General features: G+C 31.7%; 1 protein-coding gene across 1 annotated transcript in view; it reads left to right on the top strand.

Annotated features, from left to right (window-relative positions):
* Window positions 1–21,080, top strand: part of LOC145245757 (condensin complex subunit 3-like) — a 52,866-nt gene that overhangs the window by 28,966 nt on the left and 2,820 nt on the right. Inside the window, exons 11-17 of the mRNA XM_080107355.1 lie at window positions 3,307–3,414; window positions 6,461–6,580; window positions 14,872–15,168; window positions 16,258–16,439; window positions 17,016–17,178; window positions 17,434–17,604; window positions 17,784–17,953. Of these exons, the coding sequence (XP_079963481.1) occupies window positions 3,307–3,414; window positions 6,461–6,580; window positions 14,872–15,168; window positions 16,258–16,439; window positions 17,016–17,178; window positions 17,434–17,604; window positions 17,784–17,953 (1,211 nt within the window). The remainder of the gene's footprint in view (window positions 1–3,306; window positions 3,415–6,460; window positions 6,581–14,871; window positions 15,169–16,257; window positions 16,440–17,015; window positions 17,179–17,433; window positions 17,605–17,783; window positions 17,954–21,080) is intronic.

Below are 21,080 nucleotides of genomic sequence, written 5' to 3'. Positions count from 1 at the left end.
ACTTGTAGATCTTAGATTTTGGATTATTAGACCAATAAATCAAACCAAATTCCTTTTATGAATTAAATAAAATTTATTGATTGCAGACTGTTTATTTACCAAATTTTATTTTTATATTTATATTTTTTCTCTTATTCACCCCCAAACGGGGCATATTGCTACTTGAACGTAAGAGGCTATTATTAGGTACAATGTAGGGTGTTGAGAAGTGAGATGTCTGTTCGCATAACATTTTAACTTCTGCATGTTAGAATCAGAGTAGTGGAAAATGGAGAAAATTCCAAAGTTTAGAAGTTTGAAGGAAGAAGCTATTTGAGTAGAATGTTTTTCAGTATCCAGGGACCTCAAATAGTGATGGGGTGGGATTTAGTTGCTTGACGGGTTAGTCAGAGGCAGTATGTACATTGAAGTAGGGGACACAAGTGCTGTGAGTTCATAACAGCACATTTTATTCAAGTACTTGTAAAACTGGCACAAGGTTACAATATTGCAGTGATGGGACAGTTTGGAGCTTGGTTGATAGTGCGGGATCTGTTAGATTTGAGACTTGGGGGGGGGGTTAAGAGGGAAGAACTAGTAGTAGATGTATTAGCTTAGATTGTGTCAAAAATACTCCATGCATGGCAGATGATAGCATTGTAGAGGTGCATATGTACGAAAGAAATTACAAATGATTTGTATACAAAATAGAATTTATTACATACTTAAAAATACAAAGAACCTAAAGCAGAGGTCGGCAACCTCTGACCCTCAAGTGAATTTTGTTTGGTCCGCCATCTTATTCATGCCATGATATAAATATAAATTAATCAAAGCAGAGTGACAGTTAAAAGGCTGAATATATTGTGTCAACATTCAAATTTAGATTTACTTGATCTAGAGTTATAAGCCATGCTTAGCTTCAGCACAGTTTCCGATGGTTAGGTGTTCTACACAAGTCCTGAAGGTGAGTGGTTCTCAGTAGACAGAACAGTTTCCGATGGTTGTTTTACACAAGTCCTGCATGTGACTGGTTCTCAGTAGGCAGAACAAAACATTCTTCACGTGTTGGCACGAAGAAAAACATGCAAAGTTGCTACAGAAAAGGTTTAATATTTATGGAGCAATTTTGGTTTCTGATTGGTTAGTAGCAGAAAGTGAATGAATTTGATTCGTCAGTTTCTAGCAGCATCGTTTATAAATAGAATCTCCAGACTGTCCAGGATTATACCCCGTTATACTTTAAAAAAAAAAAAATATTGCAACACTTGAGAATGTGTTTTTAGATTTTTATTTATCGACATTTAAACCTAAATGAAAATTTCATTTTGTATGTGTTGAGTTTTTGTCTGAATGTGGATGCAATTGTAAGAGGCATAATTTGTTTCTTCACTTTAAGCTATTTTAATTTTAGTTTTTTGTTTATTCAAAAAATAATGTATATTTGTGCTAAAGTGTTTTTTTATTTCACTATTTTAAGGGTTTTTTTGGTACTTGTACAGTTTAATCAAGACATTAAAAAATGAAAATATCAAAAAAAAAAAAAGTTTAAATTGTACGTATCCGTTATGGAATGAAGTTCTCCAAAAAAAAAGTTCACTTAATTTCATCAAGTAGTTTTTGTTTTACAGCGAAAAAAAACAATTTATGATACCGAGCAAAAGGTTCGATTATTAGTAAGAAAAGCTAGTATTAAAGATGGGGAGGGGGTGTCGGCACTTTAACTGGAGTTATCTCCCCCTGACGTTTCTAAACTCCAAACAAAAATTAAGAACAAATCCAAGATGTCTGCCTGCAACACGCTCTCATAAAAACGTGTTTTTCCACTGTAAAAAAAAAAAAGTACTCGATCAAATCAAGTGAAATTTTTTTTCGGAGATCTTCAGTTCAAAACGAATACGTACAATTTAAACTTTTTTGCGATATTTTCATTTTTTTAATGTCTTGATTATACTGTACAAGTACCTTTTTTTATATATATAAAGAACTGCTTTTTAATTTATGTTCGTTTTTAATATCTAAAATATTTGTTTTTACTTGAAAACTGTTGTATTATTAGAAAAGTTAAACAGAAACAAGTTTTTCATTAAATCATTCGCTGTTTTTAATTGTGTTTCGCTGTAGAAATGAATTTATTTTTTATTGATTGTAATAATTGTTTTATTTGTGCAGTAAAATAAAGGTTTTGTTTTTTTTGTAAAATATATTTGTAATTTTTTTGATATTACTGTATTAAAATAAGTGTTCAAATACAATCCTGTATTTAACATGTTTTTTTTTTTTTTGGTTTCTGAATTATTTTTTCAAACCTCATGCCCCAAAAGGATGTCAACCTGACCTAAAAACATAAAAACCTTTTTGTGTTTATTTAGAATTACACTTAGTTGAAAACAAAAATACAGAAAAATTGGTGCTTCTATATTATAACGAGAAAAAAAAAATTGAGTTTCAAGTAAAACAAATGGTATCTACGTAATTGTCATGTCGCAAATAGTAACATATCCAAAAATTACAGAAAGCGATGAGGTAGAAAAATATTCACGAAAAAAATTGTTGAAATCATTGTATTGACAGGGGAGATAATTAATGTCTGTTGCTTACGTCACATAATAAACATAATTAAAAATGTTGGACAAAATTTATTCCCTTATAAATGTTATTGAAAACTTATTTTATTTTTCTACCTCATTATTTTCTGTAATATTTGGATATGTTACTATTTGCGACACGACAACTACATAGGTATCGTTCTTTTTTCTTTTTTTTTTTTTTTTTTTACTTGAAATTCAATAGTTTTGTGTTCACAGAATGAAAATGTCATATTCCAAAAATCATGCATGCAAGTTTTTTTTTTTTGTTTTTTTTTTTTATAAAGAAAATCAAATTTTATAAGGAAGTGAGGAAGAGGAGACCAGGAGTCGCCATTTTGTTTTAAAATTCCAGGAGCGACAATTTTATTTGATTAGCAAAATTTTCTTTGTATTCAAAAATACCGGAAGATTTGAATTGCTAAAAATCATAAAATTTGATTTTTTAAACTAAAAAAATACTTGATTAATTTATATGATTTTGGGAATATGACATGAATGACGAGTACGTACATCATAATGATTTCTTTTTTTTTTTTTTTTTTTTTTTTTTTTTTTTAATCGAGTGCTATTTTAAATATGCACCAAACCTTTTACCAGCATAAATGTAGTCTGCATTAAATAACCCAAAAAAAGGGGAGGGGGGTTGATATGTTGTAAAACAAATCAGTCAATAAATGCCTTAAATTTCAAATCCAAGTTTTCTTTGCCTGATATTTTTTTTTCTCTTTGTTTCCAGGATGATAACGAAACTTTGTTGAAATGTCTATCGATCATAGCTGAGACACTCACTTTAAAACAAATCTCTTTGAAGGCACCAACAATTGATATGCTGTTGGAAAATATTGTAAGAGAATCTTTTTTTTTTTTTTTTTTTACATTTGCTTTTGATTGTTCAAAACTGAATGAAATCAGATTCACTTAACCATTCTTTCGATGGACACATGTACACATGCAATCTCTCAGCATGAGAATCTAACCCAAATTAATACAATTGAATTTTTTGATGGGAAAAATGTTTATAATATTTAAAACTAATTTCTTCAAGTTTAGATATATATATATATATATATATAGACTACTTCATTTAATCACATAAATTAATATATGAAGATATAATTTTATACGTAAATTTTCAGTCTATATTTCATTAGTGCTCAATACATAGGTAGAGCTAGCTAGTAAGTTATGAAAATATATATGGCAATTAAGCTACACAGAATATTCCACGTTTCATTTTTGAGGAATATTCTGTGTAGCTTAATTGCCATATATATTTTCATAACTTACTATACGTATATATTCAAACACTACCGTGTTTGAATATATGGTTAAGTGTCAGTTTTAGTTATTTAGAACTGCTTTAAAGCTTCACCGCTCACTCATTTTACGACCAAATTCCAAACAATTATTACAGTTTATAGATCACCTTCTCAACTATATTGTGAAAAAAAAAGAAATTTTCAATTTTCATTCAGTAAAACAAAAATTATAATGAATTTTTTGGTGTTCAAAATCGTAAAAATTCGTAAGGAGGTATGCGACGTTTTTAATGACTGGTTTCCATTGCACCACGTTGCTTCAACGACTACTGTTGCTACTAAATCAGTGCTATCTCGAAGAGAAGTAACAAGTGAAACAGAGAATGAAAGCATGAAAGGGAGATAATTGGGGGATTTTATTGAAAGCAGACGAGTGTCACTGATTGTTATTGCATATGTGTTTATGTTTATGGGGGGGGGGACATAAGACTGAAATTAAACAAAGAACACGTGAATTTATTAGAAGCCTGGAAAAATCATAGATTACAATAGAAAAATGCAAGCATGAAAAGTAATGTGGTTAAGCTTAAACACGGGAAAGTAAAGGACTAGTTGTTAAAACTTGAAAAGAAAAAGACAAAATATTCTAGTAAAAAATATAATAAATTTATAACTTAAAATATTGCAGCATTAAGAATTTTTTTTTAAATTCAATTTATAACATTATATAATCAATTCTTAATGCTGCAATATTTTAAGTTATAAATTTATTATATTTTTTACTAGAATATCTCGTCTTTTCCAGCTTTAACACCTAGTCCTTTACTTTTCCATGTTTAAGCTTAACCATATTACTTTTCATACTCACATTTTTCTATTGTAATATATATCTTTTATGCATATAATAATAATATTTAATAATAAAAATAAATAAATGTGCGCCATAAAAAAATAAGAGCGATTAATTCATGTATGAATAAGAAGAGCTTATAGCTCTTTAAAAACTGCTATGGTAGTAAATAAAATTAATAAATAAAAATAACAGCATTTTGAAGTTAATATTGCTAAAGAAAATGCCAACCGCAAATATTTTATTTATATATATATATATAAATTTTATTAACAAAAAAATAGTAAAGTGTAACAAGCCATGTAAAAAGACAGAAGATATTACATCTCGTATATATTGTTCAATGTTTGTCCATGTAAAACTTTAAACCTGGATATAGTAAGTATGACTTCCTATGGCAGATTGTTTCAGGGAGCAAAACACATGGACAGAATTCTGGCTTTGTTTTGTTGAGACAAAATTAATAATGGTACATCTTCTGCAAGTCACCATGGAAACTGCAAGTAGGTGTTGGGGTGAAAATATCCTTTAAAAGTAGATTTACATTCCTGTTGATGTTGCTTTATGCCAGAATTAGGTCACCTCATATCTTAGTATGATTTAGTATAATTGGAATTATTTGGAACTATTTAATAAATCTGGCCCTTAATTACAGTAGTCCCTTATGTCTTGGTGGTAATGTCTTTATTGAAGTGAAAGTTGGAAAAAATTTATTTGAAATTGATAATGCTCCGCTTAGCTGGCTCCTGGTATTTCTAAACTCTTTAACAAATACCTAGATCTTGCTTCCCTGATAGCTGGAAAATTGTCTCTATGGTACTATTGCTCCAAAACTTTAGTAAAAAAATTGACTCTCACTCCCCACCCCATCTTTCTTCTTCCACTTTCCTTAATTAATCGAGCAATGATAAAGTCTAAGCTTTTTGACCAACAATATGGATTGAGACAGTCCGTTCTACTGCAGATATCCTAATGGTCATCTCTGAATGTGTATACTGCATAAAGCAGATGAAGCTAAGATTGTAGGGCTTGATATCTCTAAAGCCTTTAACAGGGTTTGGCATGAAGGTCTTCTCAGGAATATTAATGTGTACAGTATTACTGGATGGAATTTAATATAAGATCTTTTTTAGCTAAAAGAAAGATCTAGGTTTTTCTCAAGAGCTGTACATTTAAACATGACATTAATGCAGGTATGCCCCAGAGGTTGATTTTTGGATGTTTTATTAATCCTGATTTTCATAAACACAATCTTCTTGATGCAGTTGCATCTGAGTTAATTATATTAACTGATGACACCACACTATTCTTGACATGTAAATGAAATGAACACACACATATCCAAGACAATGGTCATGTTACTGTCTGGACTACGAAATAGAAAGACACAGTGAGAGAGAAAAAGAGGATGCTTATATTACAAGCACGTATCTTAATAATTAAGTGATTAGACAATCTTTTAAAAAAGATTTGTTTGTTCCATAGTTTCCAGACTGCCAACTACACATTTTCAAATTCATTGTGACATCATTGCCGCTAAACCTATTTGCCTGAAATGTCACCCTGCTGACCCTTGTTTACAATACATCTTATTTATGACTTGTTAATTTCTCCTGACGGATGTTTTTCAACCAAATAAGCACTAGCTGGTGTATGTACCAATGGCACCATCCTTTTTCTTTGCTAATAGCGTTTCATTTGTTCTAAAAAAAATTTTTTTAAAACTGTTATATCATCTATGTTCGGATGACTAAAAAAGAAAATGTTTTTATTTTGAACAGATTCTGTCTTGCATTCCAAATGAATTCAATCAAGTGAGGAATCAAGCCTTGAAATGTTTAAGTCTTTGTTGCATTAACAGCAAAGACACAGCCTTGCAGTATTTAAACATCTTTTTACAGGTGAGATATATCCGCATCCTTTTTCTTTTTTAATTTCCTCATACGAGATTGCGTTATTGATTATTGTATTGCAAATCGCTTTATTAGTTTATATTATCGGTAATAGTCATCTAACGTATTTCCTAACTTCTGGTCCTGGATATGACCTTAAACTATATCCGATGGTGAGGCCCCAGCTTGCGGACTCTGGGGAGTGTGGAGCCACCCTTTAATTGCCATTGCTCCCAGGTCCACTCTGACCCAGAGTGGTAGTACCTGTTAGGGTCCCAACTATGGGTTAAATAGAAACCGACTTGCAAAAAAACGAATATATTCTATTAAAACAATTTTCTTCAAAATCACCGGATTCGGCATTAAATAACATGAAAAGGATTGATATGCTGTAAAACGAAAACAACCAACCAATCCTAACTTCTGGTGTGGCGGCTAGTACTGAAAGCGGTGACAAGGCAAATCATTTCCTTCGCTTTTTTTTTCTCATGCCTATATCTCCCCTGTGCATGTACTTTTTTTATTACGTTTTTCAGATCTTTTTTATTTAATAAGTATCGAAAAGTTATTTTGCGGTCTTATTTTAATTAAAAATTATTGAAATTAAGAATTATTGAAAACAAGTTTCAAAATTTTAATTAAGAATTATTGAAATTAGTTTTATTTTATTTTTAAAGAATTAAATTTAGGGTCATGAGACTAACAATGCAAATTTTGATAGTGATCTACAAGAATTCCTGTGGTGTAGAATCAAAACCAACTATTTTGAGAATATTATGTTTTGGATATTTTTTTATGATAGTTTAAATTTTGTTATTTTGATTTCAATAATTTCATTTGTAATTTTGATTACAATAAATTTATTTTTATAATTTCATAAATATATTTCTTATAAAATTTATAATAAAATAAAAACTTAGGTTTTATTTTGTTTTGCAAATAAAGACTAATTGTGTTATTTTTATCTGTATATTTTTGTTAATTTTTATTGTATATTTTTGTTAATTTTTATTGTATATTTTTGTTAATTTTTATTGTATATTTTTGTTAATTTTTATTGTATATTTTTGTTAATTTTTATTGTATATTTTTGTTAATTTTTATTGTATATTTTTGTTAATTTTTATTGTAAATTTTTGTTAATTTTTATTGTATATTTTTGTTAATTTTTATTGTATATTTTTGTTAATTTTTATTGTATATTTTTGTTAATTTTTATTGTATATTTTTGTTAATTTTTATTGTATATTTTTGTTAATTTTTATTGTATATTTTTGTTAATTTTTATTGTATATTTTTGTTAATTTTTATTGTATATTTTAATTTTAATTGTATATTTTTGTTAATTTTTATTGTATATTTTTGTTAAGTTTTATTGTATATTTTTGTTAAGTTTTATTGTATATTTTTGTTAATTTTTATTGTATATTTTTGTTAATTTTTATTGTATATTTTTGTTAATTTTTATTGTATATTTTTGTTAATTTTTATTGTATATTTTTGTTAATTTTTATTGTATATTTTTGTTAATTTTTATTGTATATTTTTGTTAATTTTTATTGTAAATTTTTGTTAATTTTTATTGTAAATTTTTGTTAATTTTTATTGTATATTTTTGTTAATTTTTATTGTATATTTTTGTTAATTTTTATTGTATATTTTTGTTAATTTTTATTGTATATTTTTGTTAATTTTTATTGTATATTTTTGTTAATTTTTATTGTATATTTTAATTTTAATTGTATATTTTTGTTAATTTTTATTGTATATTTTTGTTAAGTTTTATTGTATATTTTTGTTAATTTTTATTGTATATTTTTGTTAAGTTTTATTGTATATTTTTGTTAATTTTTATTGTATATTTTTGTTAAGTTTTATCTGTATATTTTTAATTTTATCTGTATATTTTTAATTTTATCTGTATATTTTTAATTTTATCTGTATATTTTTAATTTTATCTGTATATTTTTAATTTTTATCTGTATATTTTTAATTTTTATCTGAATATTTTTAATTTTTATCTGAATATTTTTGTTTATTTTATCTGAATATTTTTGTTTATTTTTATCCGTATATTTTTATTGTATATTTTTAAGTTTTAACTGTATGTTTTTGTTTATTTTCATTGTATATTTTTCAATAATGTGCTTTTGATTTCAATAAATCACTTCACAATAGAAATACTATAGAACAATAAAAGTGAAGGAACTGATTTGCCTTGTCATGGTTTCCAGTAGCTGACACACCGAATGTTAGGAAGTATGCTAGCTGACTATAACCATATTATCTTTATTAAACATGAGTTAATCACTGTCTTTTTGTAGATGGCTTCTTACCCCTAAATACTTTTAAAAATACATGCGCTAATATATAATTTAGTTTTGCAAATTGAGTATTCAAAACAAAATATAAAAGAATTAGTTTGGATGTTTCTTTTTTGTTTTTTTTTTTTTGTTTTTTTTTTTTTACACAGTGATCACCACTTATCAAGGCCCGGAAGCCACTCAGGGATAAGGGTTATTGCAAGTACATTACGTTAGTGTGGAGATTTGATGGAGTGTTTACTTAAGGGGGCGGTTCATTAGGAATTTGTTAACATTAGACTTGAAGACATTCAAGTTGTAGTCCGGAGGGAAGCAGGCAGACGGAACAGAGTTCCACAGGCGTGCAGTTCTAAGAAAGAAGCTTTGTTCATGGAATCCGCGTTTTGATTTAGGCACAGATATAGAGTGGGCAAAATTTTTCACAGTGGATTCAGCTAGACGGGTGTTTTTCATGAAAGATTGGCGAGGGGGGACCAGGGATTGGAGTTCAGACGAGCACCTGCCATGAAAATAATGATAAAACAAGGATAACAAGAACGTCTCTTCTGTGGGAGAGGGGTTGCAGGGTAGAGAAAAGGGCATCCCCCACTAAGCCACGAAGTCTATTTTGTACTCTGTCAAGGCATGATAGGCTGTTTTTGGCAGCTCCTGCCCAGATATGGCAACAGTATTCCATCCTTGGACGTACTTGGCTTTTATATAGATAGAGAATTGCATCAGTAGTGAGATATCTTCTGGAGCGGTAGAAGGATCCCACCATCTTTCCAGCGACCTTGGCAACAGACTTGATGTACGTGTTCCATTTCAGATCAGGAGTAAAGGTCAAACCCAGAAGCTTGTCAAAACACGGGGCCTCACCCAGACGAGAGCCATCCATCACAATTGATGCCAGCTGGGGATCAGAGCGTTGATGATGTAAGGATAGGAGTTTGGTTTTGGATGCATTAAAGGTAACCAGCCACTTCTTCCCCCACTGAACCACGCGCTCGAGATCAGAGGAGAGAGAATCAGAGAGAACTTTGTCATTTACAGCCTTTGATGTGTTACCGTAGATGGTCGTGTCATCAGCATAGATGTCAACGAATGATTTAAGTATGTGTTTAGGGAGGTCATTGATGTAGATCAGGAAGAGAGTTGGGCCCAGGATTGACCCCTGAGGGACTCCAGCATTTATATTGCAGGCCTCTGATTTTTGTCCATCTACCACTACTCTTATGAGCCTATCGGAGAGAAATGATTTAATGATTGAGAAAACATTTCCAGTTATACCGTAGCTGGAAATCTTGTGAAGTAGACCCTTATGCCATACCTTGTCGAAGGCCTTTGATATGTCAAGAGCAATTGCCCTAGAAAGGAAGCCTTTGTCAAGAGATTCACTAATCCTGTGGGATATAACCGTCAGCACATCTGCGGTAGATCTTGCAGAGTGGAAACCATATTGTGTGTCACTAAGAAGGTTATTCCTGCTGAGGTGGTTGACTATTTCTCTATTTAATATTGATTCCAGCAACTTACTCATAACACAGAGGAGACTTATTGGTCTGTACTGAGAGGGAGATGACTTATCACCTGAATTCTTAAATACAGGGCAAACTGATGAGGTCTTCCAGGGGGTCGGAAAGCACTTCTCCTTAAGGCAGCGCTTAAATAGTTTCGTAAGTATGGGAGCAAGTTCTGGTTGAAGCTTTTTTAACACTATAATTGGGATGCCATCAGGGCCAGTTGCTTTACTGGAATCTAGGTTCTTTATTAGCTTGGCGACCTCATGCACGGATATTTGTATATTACCTAGCTTGTTCTGTGTTATAGGAGGAAATATGGGGAGTTGATGGCCTTCGTCGCATAGGGTAGAATTAGCTGCAAAGTTCTTTGCAAATAGTTTGGCCTTGTCTGACGCTGACGAGATCACCTCTGGTCCATTGATAATGGTTGGGATAGAACGCACACTTCTGTTCAGGATCCTATTTGTTATTTGCCAAAACTGGTGGGAACCAAGCCGCTGATCAGCTACCTTGGATTTAACAGACTGGGCATATAGCTCTCTTGCATTTTTTATTACTCTTTTACAGTGGTTGCTGGCAGTCCTGAAAGCAGCTTTAGTCTCAGTGCATCTATTACGTTGGTAGCTATGGAAAAAGTGATTTCTGTGCGCGATAGCAGCAGCACATTCTGGGGAGAACCATGGCTGGCTGTTAGGTTTTTGTTGGAATTTTTTAGATGGTATGAATTGGTCTATGTCTACAATTAACCATTCGGTCAGATCTGATACTATAGAGGACACTTCCTTTTTAAACATGGAGTGCAGAGGTAAATCAGATATGAATGTACGGAAGCTATCCCAGTCAGCCATAGAGTATCTGTATACAGTACGGTGGAGGGGTACGTCTGGGGGCTTCTTACATTTCGTTTTTATCTTAACTGATACGACGGAGTGGTCGGAGGATCCTAGAGGAGAATGAACGGTACATGAACATAGCTCAGGGGAAGTTGAGAGAAAAAGGTCTAAGAGGCTTGCATATTGATTGGGTGTATCGGGCACACGGGTGGGTTCGCGAACTATCTGAGTGAGGTCATAAGCAATGGCAAAATCATGACAAAACCTCCCTTCATCATCTGTCTTATTTGAATGAGTCAGCCATTCCACGTTATGGACGTTGAAGTCACCACAGATGTGGATGTTAGCCGAGGGATGTGAAGACAGTATGTGGTCTATTTTCTCAGATATGCTCTTAAAGATAGTAACTCCGCTGTTATGGGGCCTATAGAGGGCAAATATAAATGCAGTGGTGTTAGCAAGTGCAACCCTGAAGCACATATAGGGTAAATTAGGATCTTCTCTAGACATATCCCTGCCACACGGGAAGCCATCCTTAATGTAGGCACATATTCCATGCCCATGGCGATCTTGGGTGTCAGATTTAGCTGTTAAATTGGAGTATCCATTAATTATGAACTCATCTAGGGAAGTGGTCGGCCCTATTCCAGTTTCACTTAGAAATAATATGTCCGGTTTCATCTCCTGTAATTGGGTTTCAACCTCTGGAAGGTTGGAACGTAGACCCCTGATATTTGAGAAGGAGACCTGGTAGTAGGGGTCTACGCTGGAAGATGGCGTTCTAGGTTTAATCGAGTTTTTATTCTGGAGATATTTCATGTTGAGGTTTTGGGATTTGTGGAATAGGTCGGCATACTTGGTTAGAGCAGTACAGAGAGGGAAAGTAAGAGAGAAAAAGACAGGAAAAATTTTTTTTATTTGTAGCACACGAAAAGGTAAAGCCGTAAGGTCTCGTGTTAAAAGATGCAATATTTGGCACTTTTATGCCTTACAATTGGATATTTAAAAAAAAAAATGCATTTTAAACAAAAAAACTATTACATGACGTGCCATGTTGAAATTAATAAAAATCCAAAAATTATATAAAAATGATCAAATAGATCTGCTAAAACTATTTTTACCCCCCCCCCAAAAAAAAAACGTTGCTATTATTGTATATTTTTAATCTGCCATTTTCTAATTTGAAATCACAGAAGTTAACAAGGGAGATAACTCAGTTTTTTTTTCATATCGGCTGTAATAGAAAAATTGATTAAACTGCGTTCAATAAATTGTTTTTTGAATTTTTTAGATGAGGATTGATTATTCATATTATTTGGGTTCTTCAGATGACTTCTCATCCGCAAGGACCCATGGCATAGAGGATAAAATACTTGACAAAAATTCAGTTGTAAAGAGTTGCGCTCCTGGAGGTTGAAGGTTCAAGCCTCAGTGCAGGTGACACTCAAAAGTATGATTACGAATTACTTAGGGCTTTTATCCAGTCATGGCTGACAGAGCAAGAACATATGCATTAAATAAAGAGTTTCGTTTGAAATTCCATGCAGATTTTCAATTTCAACAGAAAGATTCCCTAGTTCGACACGGTACACCTAAAAATGGTTGGAATTACACCAACCGAAATGTGAAAATAGCACTCGAGATGAGAACAGTAGTTCAATATTGATGCCTCCGTTCAGTCTCAAGAGACAATAGACACCCCTGTAAGGACAGCTGCACATGTGACTTGTGAGATAAATGTTGTGCAATCCCCAGACATACCTCAGAACTGCTTGGGTCCAGTGGCAAGGAGAGGCTCAAGACAAAGCTAGGATACGTGGCGAGCACATACAGCACCTGGGATTCTCAAATGGTCACCCATTTTAGTATTGACCAGGTTCAACGTTGCTGAACTTTGGTGATCTGATGGGAACCTGTGTGTCAACATGATTATAACATAGTCGTCTGAAGATTCAAAAATAATGAATTTTTTTTTTTTCTATCATTATTTTTCTACTGCATGTTTTGGAATTTTTAATAATTTCAACATCACATGTAATTAGTGTTTTTATTTAAAATGAATTTTTAATAATTTCAACATCACATGTAATTAGTGTTTTTATTTAAAATGAATTTTTAATAATTTCAACATCACATGTAATTAGTGTTTTTATTTAAAATGAATTTTTAATAATTTCAACATCACATGTAATTAGTGTTTTTATTTAAAATGAATTTTTAATAATTTCAACATCACATGTAATTAGTGTTTTTATTTAAAATGAATTTTTAATAATTTCAACATCACATGTAATTAGTGTTTTTATTTAAAATGCATTTTTAATAATTTCAACATCACATGTAATTAGTGTTTTTATTTAAAATGAATTTTTAATAATTTCAACATCAGATGTAATTAGTGTTTTTATTTAAAATGAATTTTTAATAATTTCAACATCACATGTAATTAGTGTTTTTATTTAAAATGAATTTTTAATAATTTCAACATCACATGTAATTAGTGTTTTTATTTAAAATGCATTTTTAATAATTTCAACATCACATGTAATTAGTGTTTTTATTTAAAATGCATTTTTAATAATTTCAACATCACATGTAATTAGTGTTTTTATTTAAAATGAATTTTTAATAATTTCAACATCACATGTAATTAGTGTTTTTATTTAAAATGAATTTTTAATAATTTCAACATCACATGTAATTAGTGTTTTTATTTAAAATGAATTTTTAATAATTTCAACATCACATGTAATTAGTGTTTTTATTTAAAATGAATTTTTAATAATTTCAAAATCACATGTAATTAGTGTTTTTATTTAACATGAATTTTTAATAATTTCAACATCAGATGTAATTAGTGTTTTTATTTAAAATGAATTTTTAATAATTTCAACATCACATGCAATTAGTGTTTTTATTTAAAATGCATTTTTAATAATTTCAACATCACATGTAATTAGTGTTTTTATTTAAAATGAATTTTTAATAATTTCAACATCACATGTAATTAGTGTTTTTATTTAAAATGAATTTTTAATAATTTCAACATCACATGTAATTAGTGTTTTTATTTAAAATGAATTTTTAATAATTTCAACATCACATGTAATTAGTGTTTTTATTTAAAATGAATTTTTAATAATTTCAAAATCACATGTAATTAGTGTTTTTATTTAACATGAATTTTTAATAATTTCAACATCAGATGTAATTAGTGTTTTTATTTAAAATGAATTTTTAATAATTTCAACATCACATGCAATTAGTGTTTTTATTTAAAATGCATTTTTAATAATTTCAACATCACATGTAATTAGTGTTTTTATTTAAAATGAATTTTTAATAATTTCAACATCACATGTAATTAGTGTTTTTACTTAAAATGAATTTTTAATAATTTCAACATCACATGTAATTAGTGTTTTAACTTAAAATGAATTTTTTTTTTATATATCCAATAATAAAGCACAAGCAGCTGATATTCCTTAATTAAAAAATATACAAGTAATGATGAAAACATTTCTTGCAGAACCATAATTGTATTTTATCATTTGACAAAGATTATCACTCCTCCCCCTCTCCCTCTCTGATGATGGTCATGTCGCTTCACACCACTTTATCTGTTTTGTTTGAATTTCTAGGCCTGTCATATTGAAATGGAAGTTGATGAGGTGAAAGTAACAGCGCTGAAAGCCATTTTTGACATTCTTCTCGTGTTTGGCCTAGAACTTTTTGAATCTAATACATCCACTTCGGAAAGCATGACTGACAGCCAGAGCCTGAGTAGCCAAATCAACCAGAGTTGCAACAACGTGTTTAATGAAAGTGACCTGGACACTCAAAACAAGGAAGATACTACCATTGCTGACGAAAGTTCCGCAGAGAAATCCGGATCCAAACTAATGTTGGCACTTCTCTGCAAACAATTGGATTCGGAAGTAAGTTTTATTTTTTTATTTGGTTTTGTTTTTTTTATGGAAAAAAAATTATTCAGCTGTTGAAGAAATTTTATGAAAATTTTTTTACATTTTTCACTATTGTTCAGATTTTTACATTTTTCACTATTGTTCAGATTTTTAGCGTTTAGTTTGCATCTTAAATGCTGCAAGAATTCGTTGGATGCTGATTAACTGAAATCCGTTTTTTTTTCTTCAAGACTGATTTTTGTCAATAAATTCAATTTTTGTTTTTGGGCTGAAATTCACACTTTGTGTTTTTTTTTTTTGTTTTTTTTTTTCTCTCTCTCCTTCTCCATTCTTCTCCTTCACTCTCTCTGTCTTCTTCCTTCTCCCTCTCTCTCTACGTCTCCTTCTTTCTCCCCTCCTTCTCTTCGTCTCCTTCTTCTTCCCCCCTCTCTCTCTCCGTCTCCTTCTCCCCCCCTCTCTCTCTCCGTCTCCTTCTTCTCCCCCCTCTCTCTCTCCGTCTCCTTCTTTCCCCCCCTCTCTCTCTCTCTCCGTCTCCTTCTTTCCCCCCTCTCTCTCTCTCTCCGTCTCCTTCTTTCCCCCCTTCTCTCTGTCTCCTTCTTTCCCTCCCTCTCTCTCTGTCTCCTTCCCCCCTCTCTCTCCATCTCCTTCTTTCTCCCCCTCTCTCTCTCTCCCTTTCATTCTTCTTTGTCTTTCCATCTCCCTTTCTCTCACTCTCTCTGTCTCTCACCATAATGCTGACAATAACACCTCCATAACACTACTAATATTGTTGTTCCAATGGTGTGAGTTGAGCCAACTTTTCCCTCACAAAACGTAACAGCCGATGCACAGCGTTGCTGAGAAAAATTGCAAAACATGACAAACCAATCATGATGCCAACATTGAAAACCAACCACTTATCGATCTAAGAGTTTAGCCAAGATTTGTCCGATGATTGTCACTTATGTTCTCCGCAGTGACAAATACCTAAACATGATTAGGCTGAATTATTTAAAAAGTTAAAATGAAAATCTTAGAAATGACCCGATGACACTCCAAGATGTACAAACGAATGAAAGTCGTGAGAAATATTCAAATGATTTTCTTTTTTGTTTGTTCTAGGTATGTGAAATCCGCACAGTTGCAGCTGAAGGTTTGGCCAAATTGTTACTTTCTGGCCGCATTGTGGCCTCAAAGGTTCTTACACGCCTCATCCTACTTTGGTTCAATCCAGTCTCTGAAGATGATCATCATATGCGATGTTGCCTGGGCACGTTTTTGCCCATCTTCGCCTCTGAGTCTCCGTAAGTCTTTCCATTATTTTCATTAAATCGATTCCCATTTTACAAATGAGAATCATTTCATCTTTTACAACTTCAATGCGAATTGATTATCTGGACTTTTCTGTTCTTTAAAAACTGAAATTATTAAATGAAACTAAAATAGAAATGAACTATTTTTGAGTTTGAGCAAATTTTACTCATTTTTTAAATCCTCTAACATATGAAGTCATCATTTATTGAGATTGTCGGGCTGACTTCCTCATCTTGGTTGTTATAGTCACAAAGTTTCGGCCGTTTTACGCCTGGTCTTCATCAGGTGTTTTGTATTGAACTGGGGAGCCGTTTGTTAGGAGTCTCGAACCCGGCCCTTTATTATTATTACGGGGGTACCATGTTTGGACTCCAGCTAGTCTCTGGGACATAGTTGCTGTTTTGAATGTTACTTTTTACTGCCTTCATTCAGGATTGAACTCTGTACCTTTGGGTAACTTGTAAACTGTGATACGTCTGGGACCACTCAGCCATATGTCCTAGTGGTCCTATATGAAATTTATTTTATTTATTTATTTTAAAAAAGATTTTTATTTTTTTTCCTAGATTGAATCAGGAACTTTTGGCCGATTCTTTTCTTCCTGTTGTGAAAATTTTGAGCCATGCACCTGCATCCAGTCCACTTTCTAAAGTGAACATTTCCAGTGTTTGTGACTTACTCATTGAACTCACTCGATTGCGCATTTTGAACACGAGCTTTCAAAAACCAGTGAGTAACCCAATAAAACCATACGATTTTTTCTTTTGTTTAATAAGTAATGCATTTCTTGGTAATCTTTATTTACAACAATTTTATTTTGGTTTATCTACTTATTTGTTAATTGGGTTGAAAGAAATTTGATATAAGTATTTTAAGTTACCATAATAATCAATTCTGAGCTAAGTTAACCTTTTTATATTTTTCTTTTTTATTTCACCTTAACCATCAAGTACTAAAGTGTTTTAATTTGAATTTTGTTATAAGGACAACCCAAACCATGAACGGATTGCTGTCAAAATATGTAATGAAATTTTGTCAAACCCAAATTCCTTCGATGTTCGTCATTTGGGGCGAGTTCTTAACTATCTTGATTTGCCTAAAGACAACCAAACTAGTTTGAAGGACCTGCAGACTTTGTGTGCACAAATGATGGAAGTAAGTACATATTTTTTATTTATTTTTTATTTAATTAATTAGGGGAGTTGGGTGGAAGAATATCTTAAATATTTTTTAAAGTGCTTATTTTGTATAGTACTAAAATAAAACTTTGTTTTTTTTTTCTTACTACTAATACTACTAAGATTGTATGAATATCTTGTTTTTCTTTTCTGCAGGTTGTAAAGGATAAAACATCTTTAAAATATTTGGAAAAATTTTCTGCTGCCGTGAACAATTCAATGATCAATTTGTCGGCGAGTGTAAGCGAATCTGATGGAAAAGAAACTTCCGTGACATTCCGTGATTCTACAGGAACGTTGCAAGAAACGACAGAACAAGATAAAGCGTAAGTAGTTTTTTTGTTTTTTTTGTTAGTTTTTTAAAAACTCTACACGTTATTGCAAAGAAATCAATTTTTCAGACGAGGATTGATAATTTTGCATCACTCTGATTATTCAGACTATCAGACTATTGTTCTCATCTTGAGTGTTATTCTCACAATGTTTCGGCCAATGTAACCTCTAAACTCTGGAATCTTCACAGAATTTTGAATGGAACCTTTTATTTAGTCCAGGGGGGTAGCATGTTCTTATTTCATCAGCGATAACCAAGTAGAAATCCTAAGTAATTTGCAATTTTTAGTATCGCCTGCACTGAGGATTGAACCTTCCAAAAGAGTTTCACTTTCAATTTTGCCCATACTTTATCCGATACTTGCAAACAGTTCACGTATGAATTTTGAAAACCTTAAATCTTGTTTTTGAAATGTACAATTTTATTAGTTATCACTATAGATCGCTAATTATTACCACAGATTATTATGTGTATGTGTATATATATATATATAATGATGACCTTATGTATTATTTATAATTAACAATTCTAGGTCTGCTTAGTCAAGATATATATATATATATATATACTAGCAGTTCAGCTCGTCTTTGCTCAGGCCCTATGTACTGTTCATAACTTTAATGCATATATATATAAATAAATAAAATGAATTCATTTTTTCTCCTCCGAGTTTGACCTTAATAGGATTGAAAATCAAGAGATTTTATGCAGATGTACTGTACACAAATTGCATCGCGCTATCTGACGTGTGTTATAGGCATATTACCTATCCATTACCTCGCTGATCGGCGCTTCCTATATTTTATCTGGTGAGAGTTCACTGCCAAAACCGGTTATAATCATTAGAAGTAGTAAATTCTTCTCTCTCTAATAAATTCATACTTCCATCGCCACCCATTTACACCGGCCGTGACCGTTCACAGGAAACAATTACAGATAAACACCGGGTTAGGTTTCTATAAAAACTTGACTGCAATTTACATGAAACGCACCACACTTTTACGTTGGTTCAAAATAAAAACAAAACAAAAAACTTTACATTTCCTTAAAATAAAAATTATTTTTTGATTCAATTCCGTTTTATTTTGTGTTTTGCTTCATTTATAACATCGTTTCTTTTGATTTTTTTTATTGTATTTTATTTGGGTTTTGTTTGTTTCTTTTCTGTTTTTCGTTTTGCCGATCTTTCCATTTTACAAATTCATTTCTTCTCTCTTTCCGTTTCTTCTCTTTTTCGCCAAGTTTACCATGGTTTCTTTTTCTTTTTATTTATTTATTTGTTTATTTTTTTTACTTTCGTCTGTTTCTGTTTCCATGACCTTTCCTTTTTCTTTTGTTATTTCTTCTCTCTTTCCGTTTTTCCTCTTCCTTTGGCAAGTTTAACATCCTTTCTTTCTTTGTAAAACAGCCGGATTTATTTTTTACACTAAACAAATTTTTCCTTTTTCTTCCGTTTTGCTGTCTTTCCAATCTTTTTTTTTTTTTTTTTTAAATAAACATATCATACATCATTTCTGTTACATTTCGCTTAGTTTGTTGCCTTTCTCTCTATTTTCACCGTTTATTTCTTTTAACCCATTTTTTTTCCATTGTTCTTCCTTTTTCTTCTGCTTTATTTTGGGTTTGAAACGTCCGTCTCACGTTCGTATATAATGTATGGTAGATTTCCGGGTGCTAAAACTGCAGTGATGGAGATTCTTCCATTACACCAAATCAAGCCACAGCAAAGCATGCCAGGGTACAGCTAGTATATATATATATATATATATACATATATATATATATATATATATATATATATATGTATTAAAAAGTTTGACTCATATTCAGGTAACCTACATCTAAAATTTCAAGTGCTTAGACCCAAAATTGGCGGAGGAGTTTGGTAGTCTACAAAAGTCAACTATTTCAACTTTGACCTCTTGGCAGCCAAATTTTCACCCCAAAACTGATTAAAAAGCTTGCTGCATTTCTGAATACCCTTGATGTAAAATTTCAAATGTTTAGATTCAAAACTGGCTGAATAGTTTGCTAGAGACCACAAAAGACACCCCAAACAAGGCACATTACCACGTTGGTGTAGGGGGCTACTATCAGGGACATAAGCTACTGGGGTACTATGTAGGGAGTTGGGCAGTAAGATGTCTGTTCACGTTTCACTTGAACTTCTGCATGTCAGTACAGTTGGGGAAGCAGGGACCCGGAAAGGAATTCCAAAGTCTAGCGGTCCTGGGGAAGTAACTACTGGAGTAGAAAGCTCTCCTACATCTAGGGATCTCCACTGTGTATAGGGGTGAGATTTAGCTGCTTGTTGTGTTTGTCGAGGGTATTTACGTCGTGGGGATACAAGTGCTTGCAGTTCAATAGAGCATTCACCATTAAAATACTTATAGAGCAAGCAGAGGGATGCAGCATTTCGTCGGTGGGACAGAGGCTGCAGCTTAGATGATAGTTCAGGACCTATCAAGTTGGCGACTCTCTTATGAACCTTGTCTAGGAGTGAGAGACTAGTAGCAGATGCACCAGCCCAAATATGACAACAATACTCCATACATGAGCGAATGGTGGCCTATATATATATATATATATATATATATATATATATATATATATATATATATATATATATATGGCAATACTCTCAATGTAATTGTTCCAACTCATGTTTCCTGTGAAAGTTAGACCAAGAAGTTTAAAAGAAGTACTTTCAGATAATGAAAGTTTTTCTAGTTTCCTTTTTAATTATCTATGATTCTTTAAAAATTTCCAGTGTCCTATATCTATTGGACAAAGATCGTTCCAAAAATAAGCCTCCCATTTTTTTTTTTTACTCAAAAACTAAAACATCGAAGAGCTACGAAGGCGGAAGTGATACCATTAAAACGAGCAACCTTTTTGTGCTCCAGAATTTATTTTTCTGCATAGTCACCAACATTCTCAATACATTTTTTCCAACTTGTTTTGATGCTTCAGTCTTAAAAATCCAGAGCGTGCCTTGTCACTCGCATCTCTGTTGTCACTCTGAAATCGATGAACCCATCTCTTAACTATGCTGACATCATCTGTATTGACCTCGGAAAAGTTTCAGTAGATGCCAGTGCATTTTGATTGGTTCAGTT

This window comes from Euprymna scolopes, chromosome 23 (assembly GCF_053919585.1).
Source record: "Euprymna scolopes isolate OS-2025 chromosome 23, ASM5391958v1, whole genome shotgun sequence".
Lineage (NCBI taxonomy): Eukaryota > Metazoa > Mollusca > Cephalopoda > Sepiida > Sepiolidae > Euprymna > Euprymna scolopes.
The sequence above is the reverse complement of the archived record's forward strand: the minus strand, read 5'-3'. Positions and strand labels throughout refer to the sequence as shown.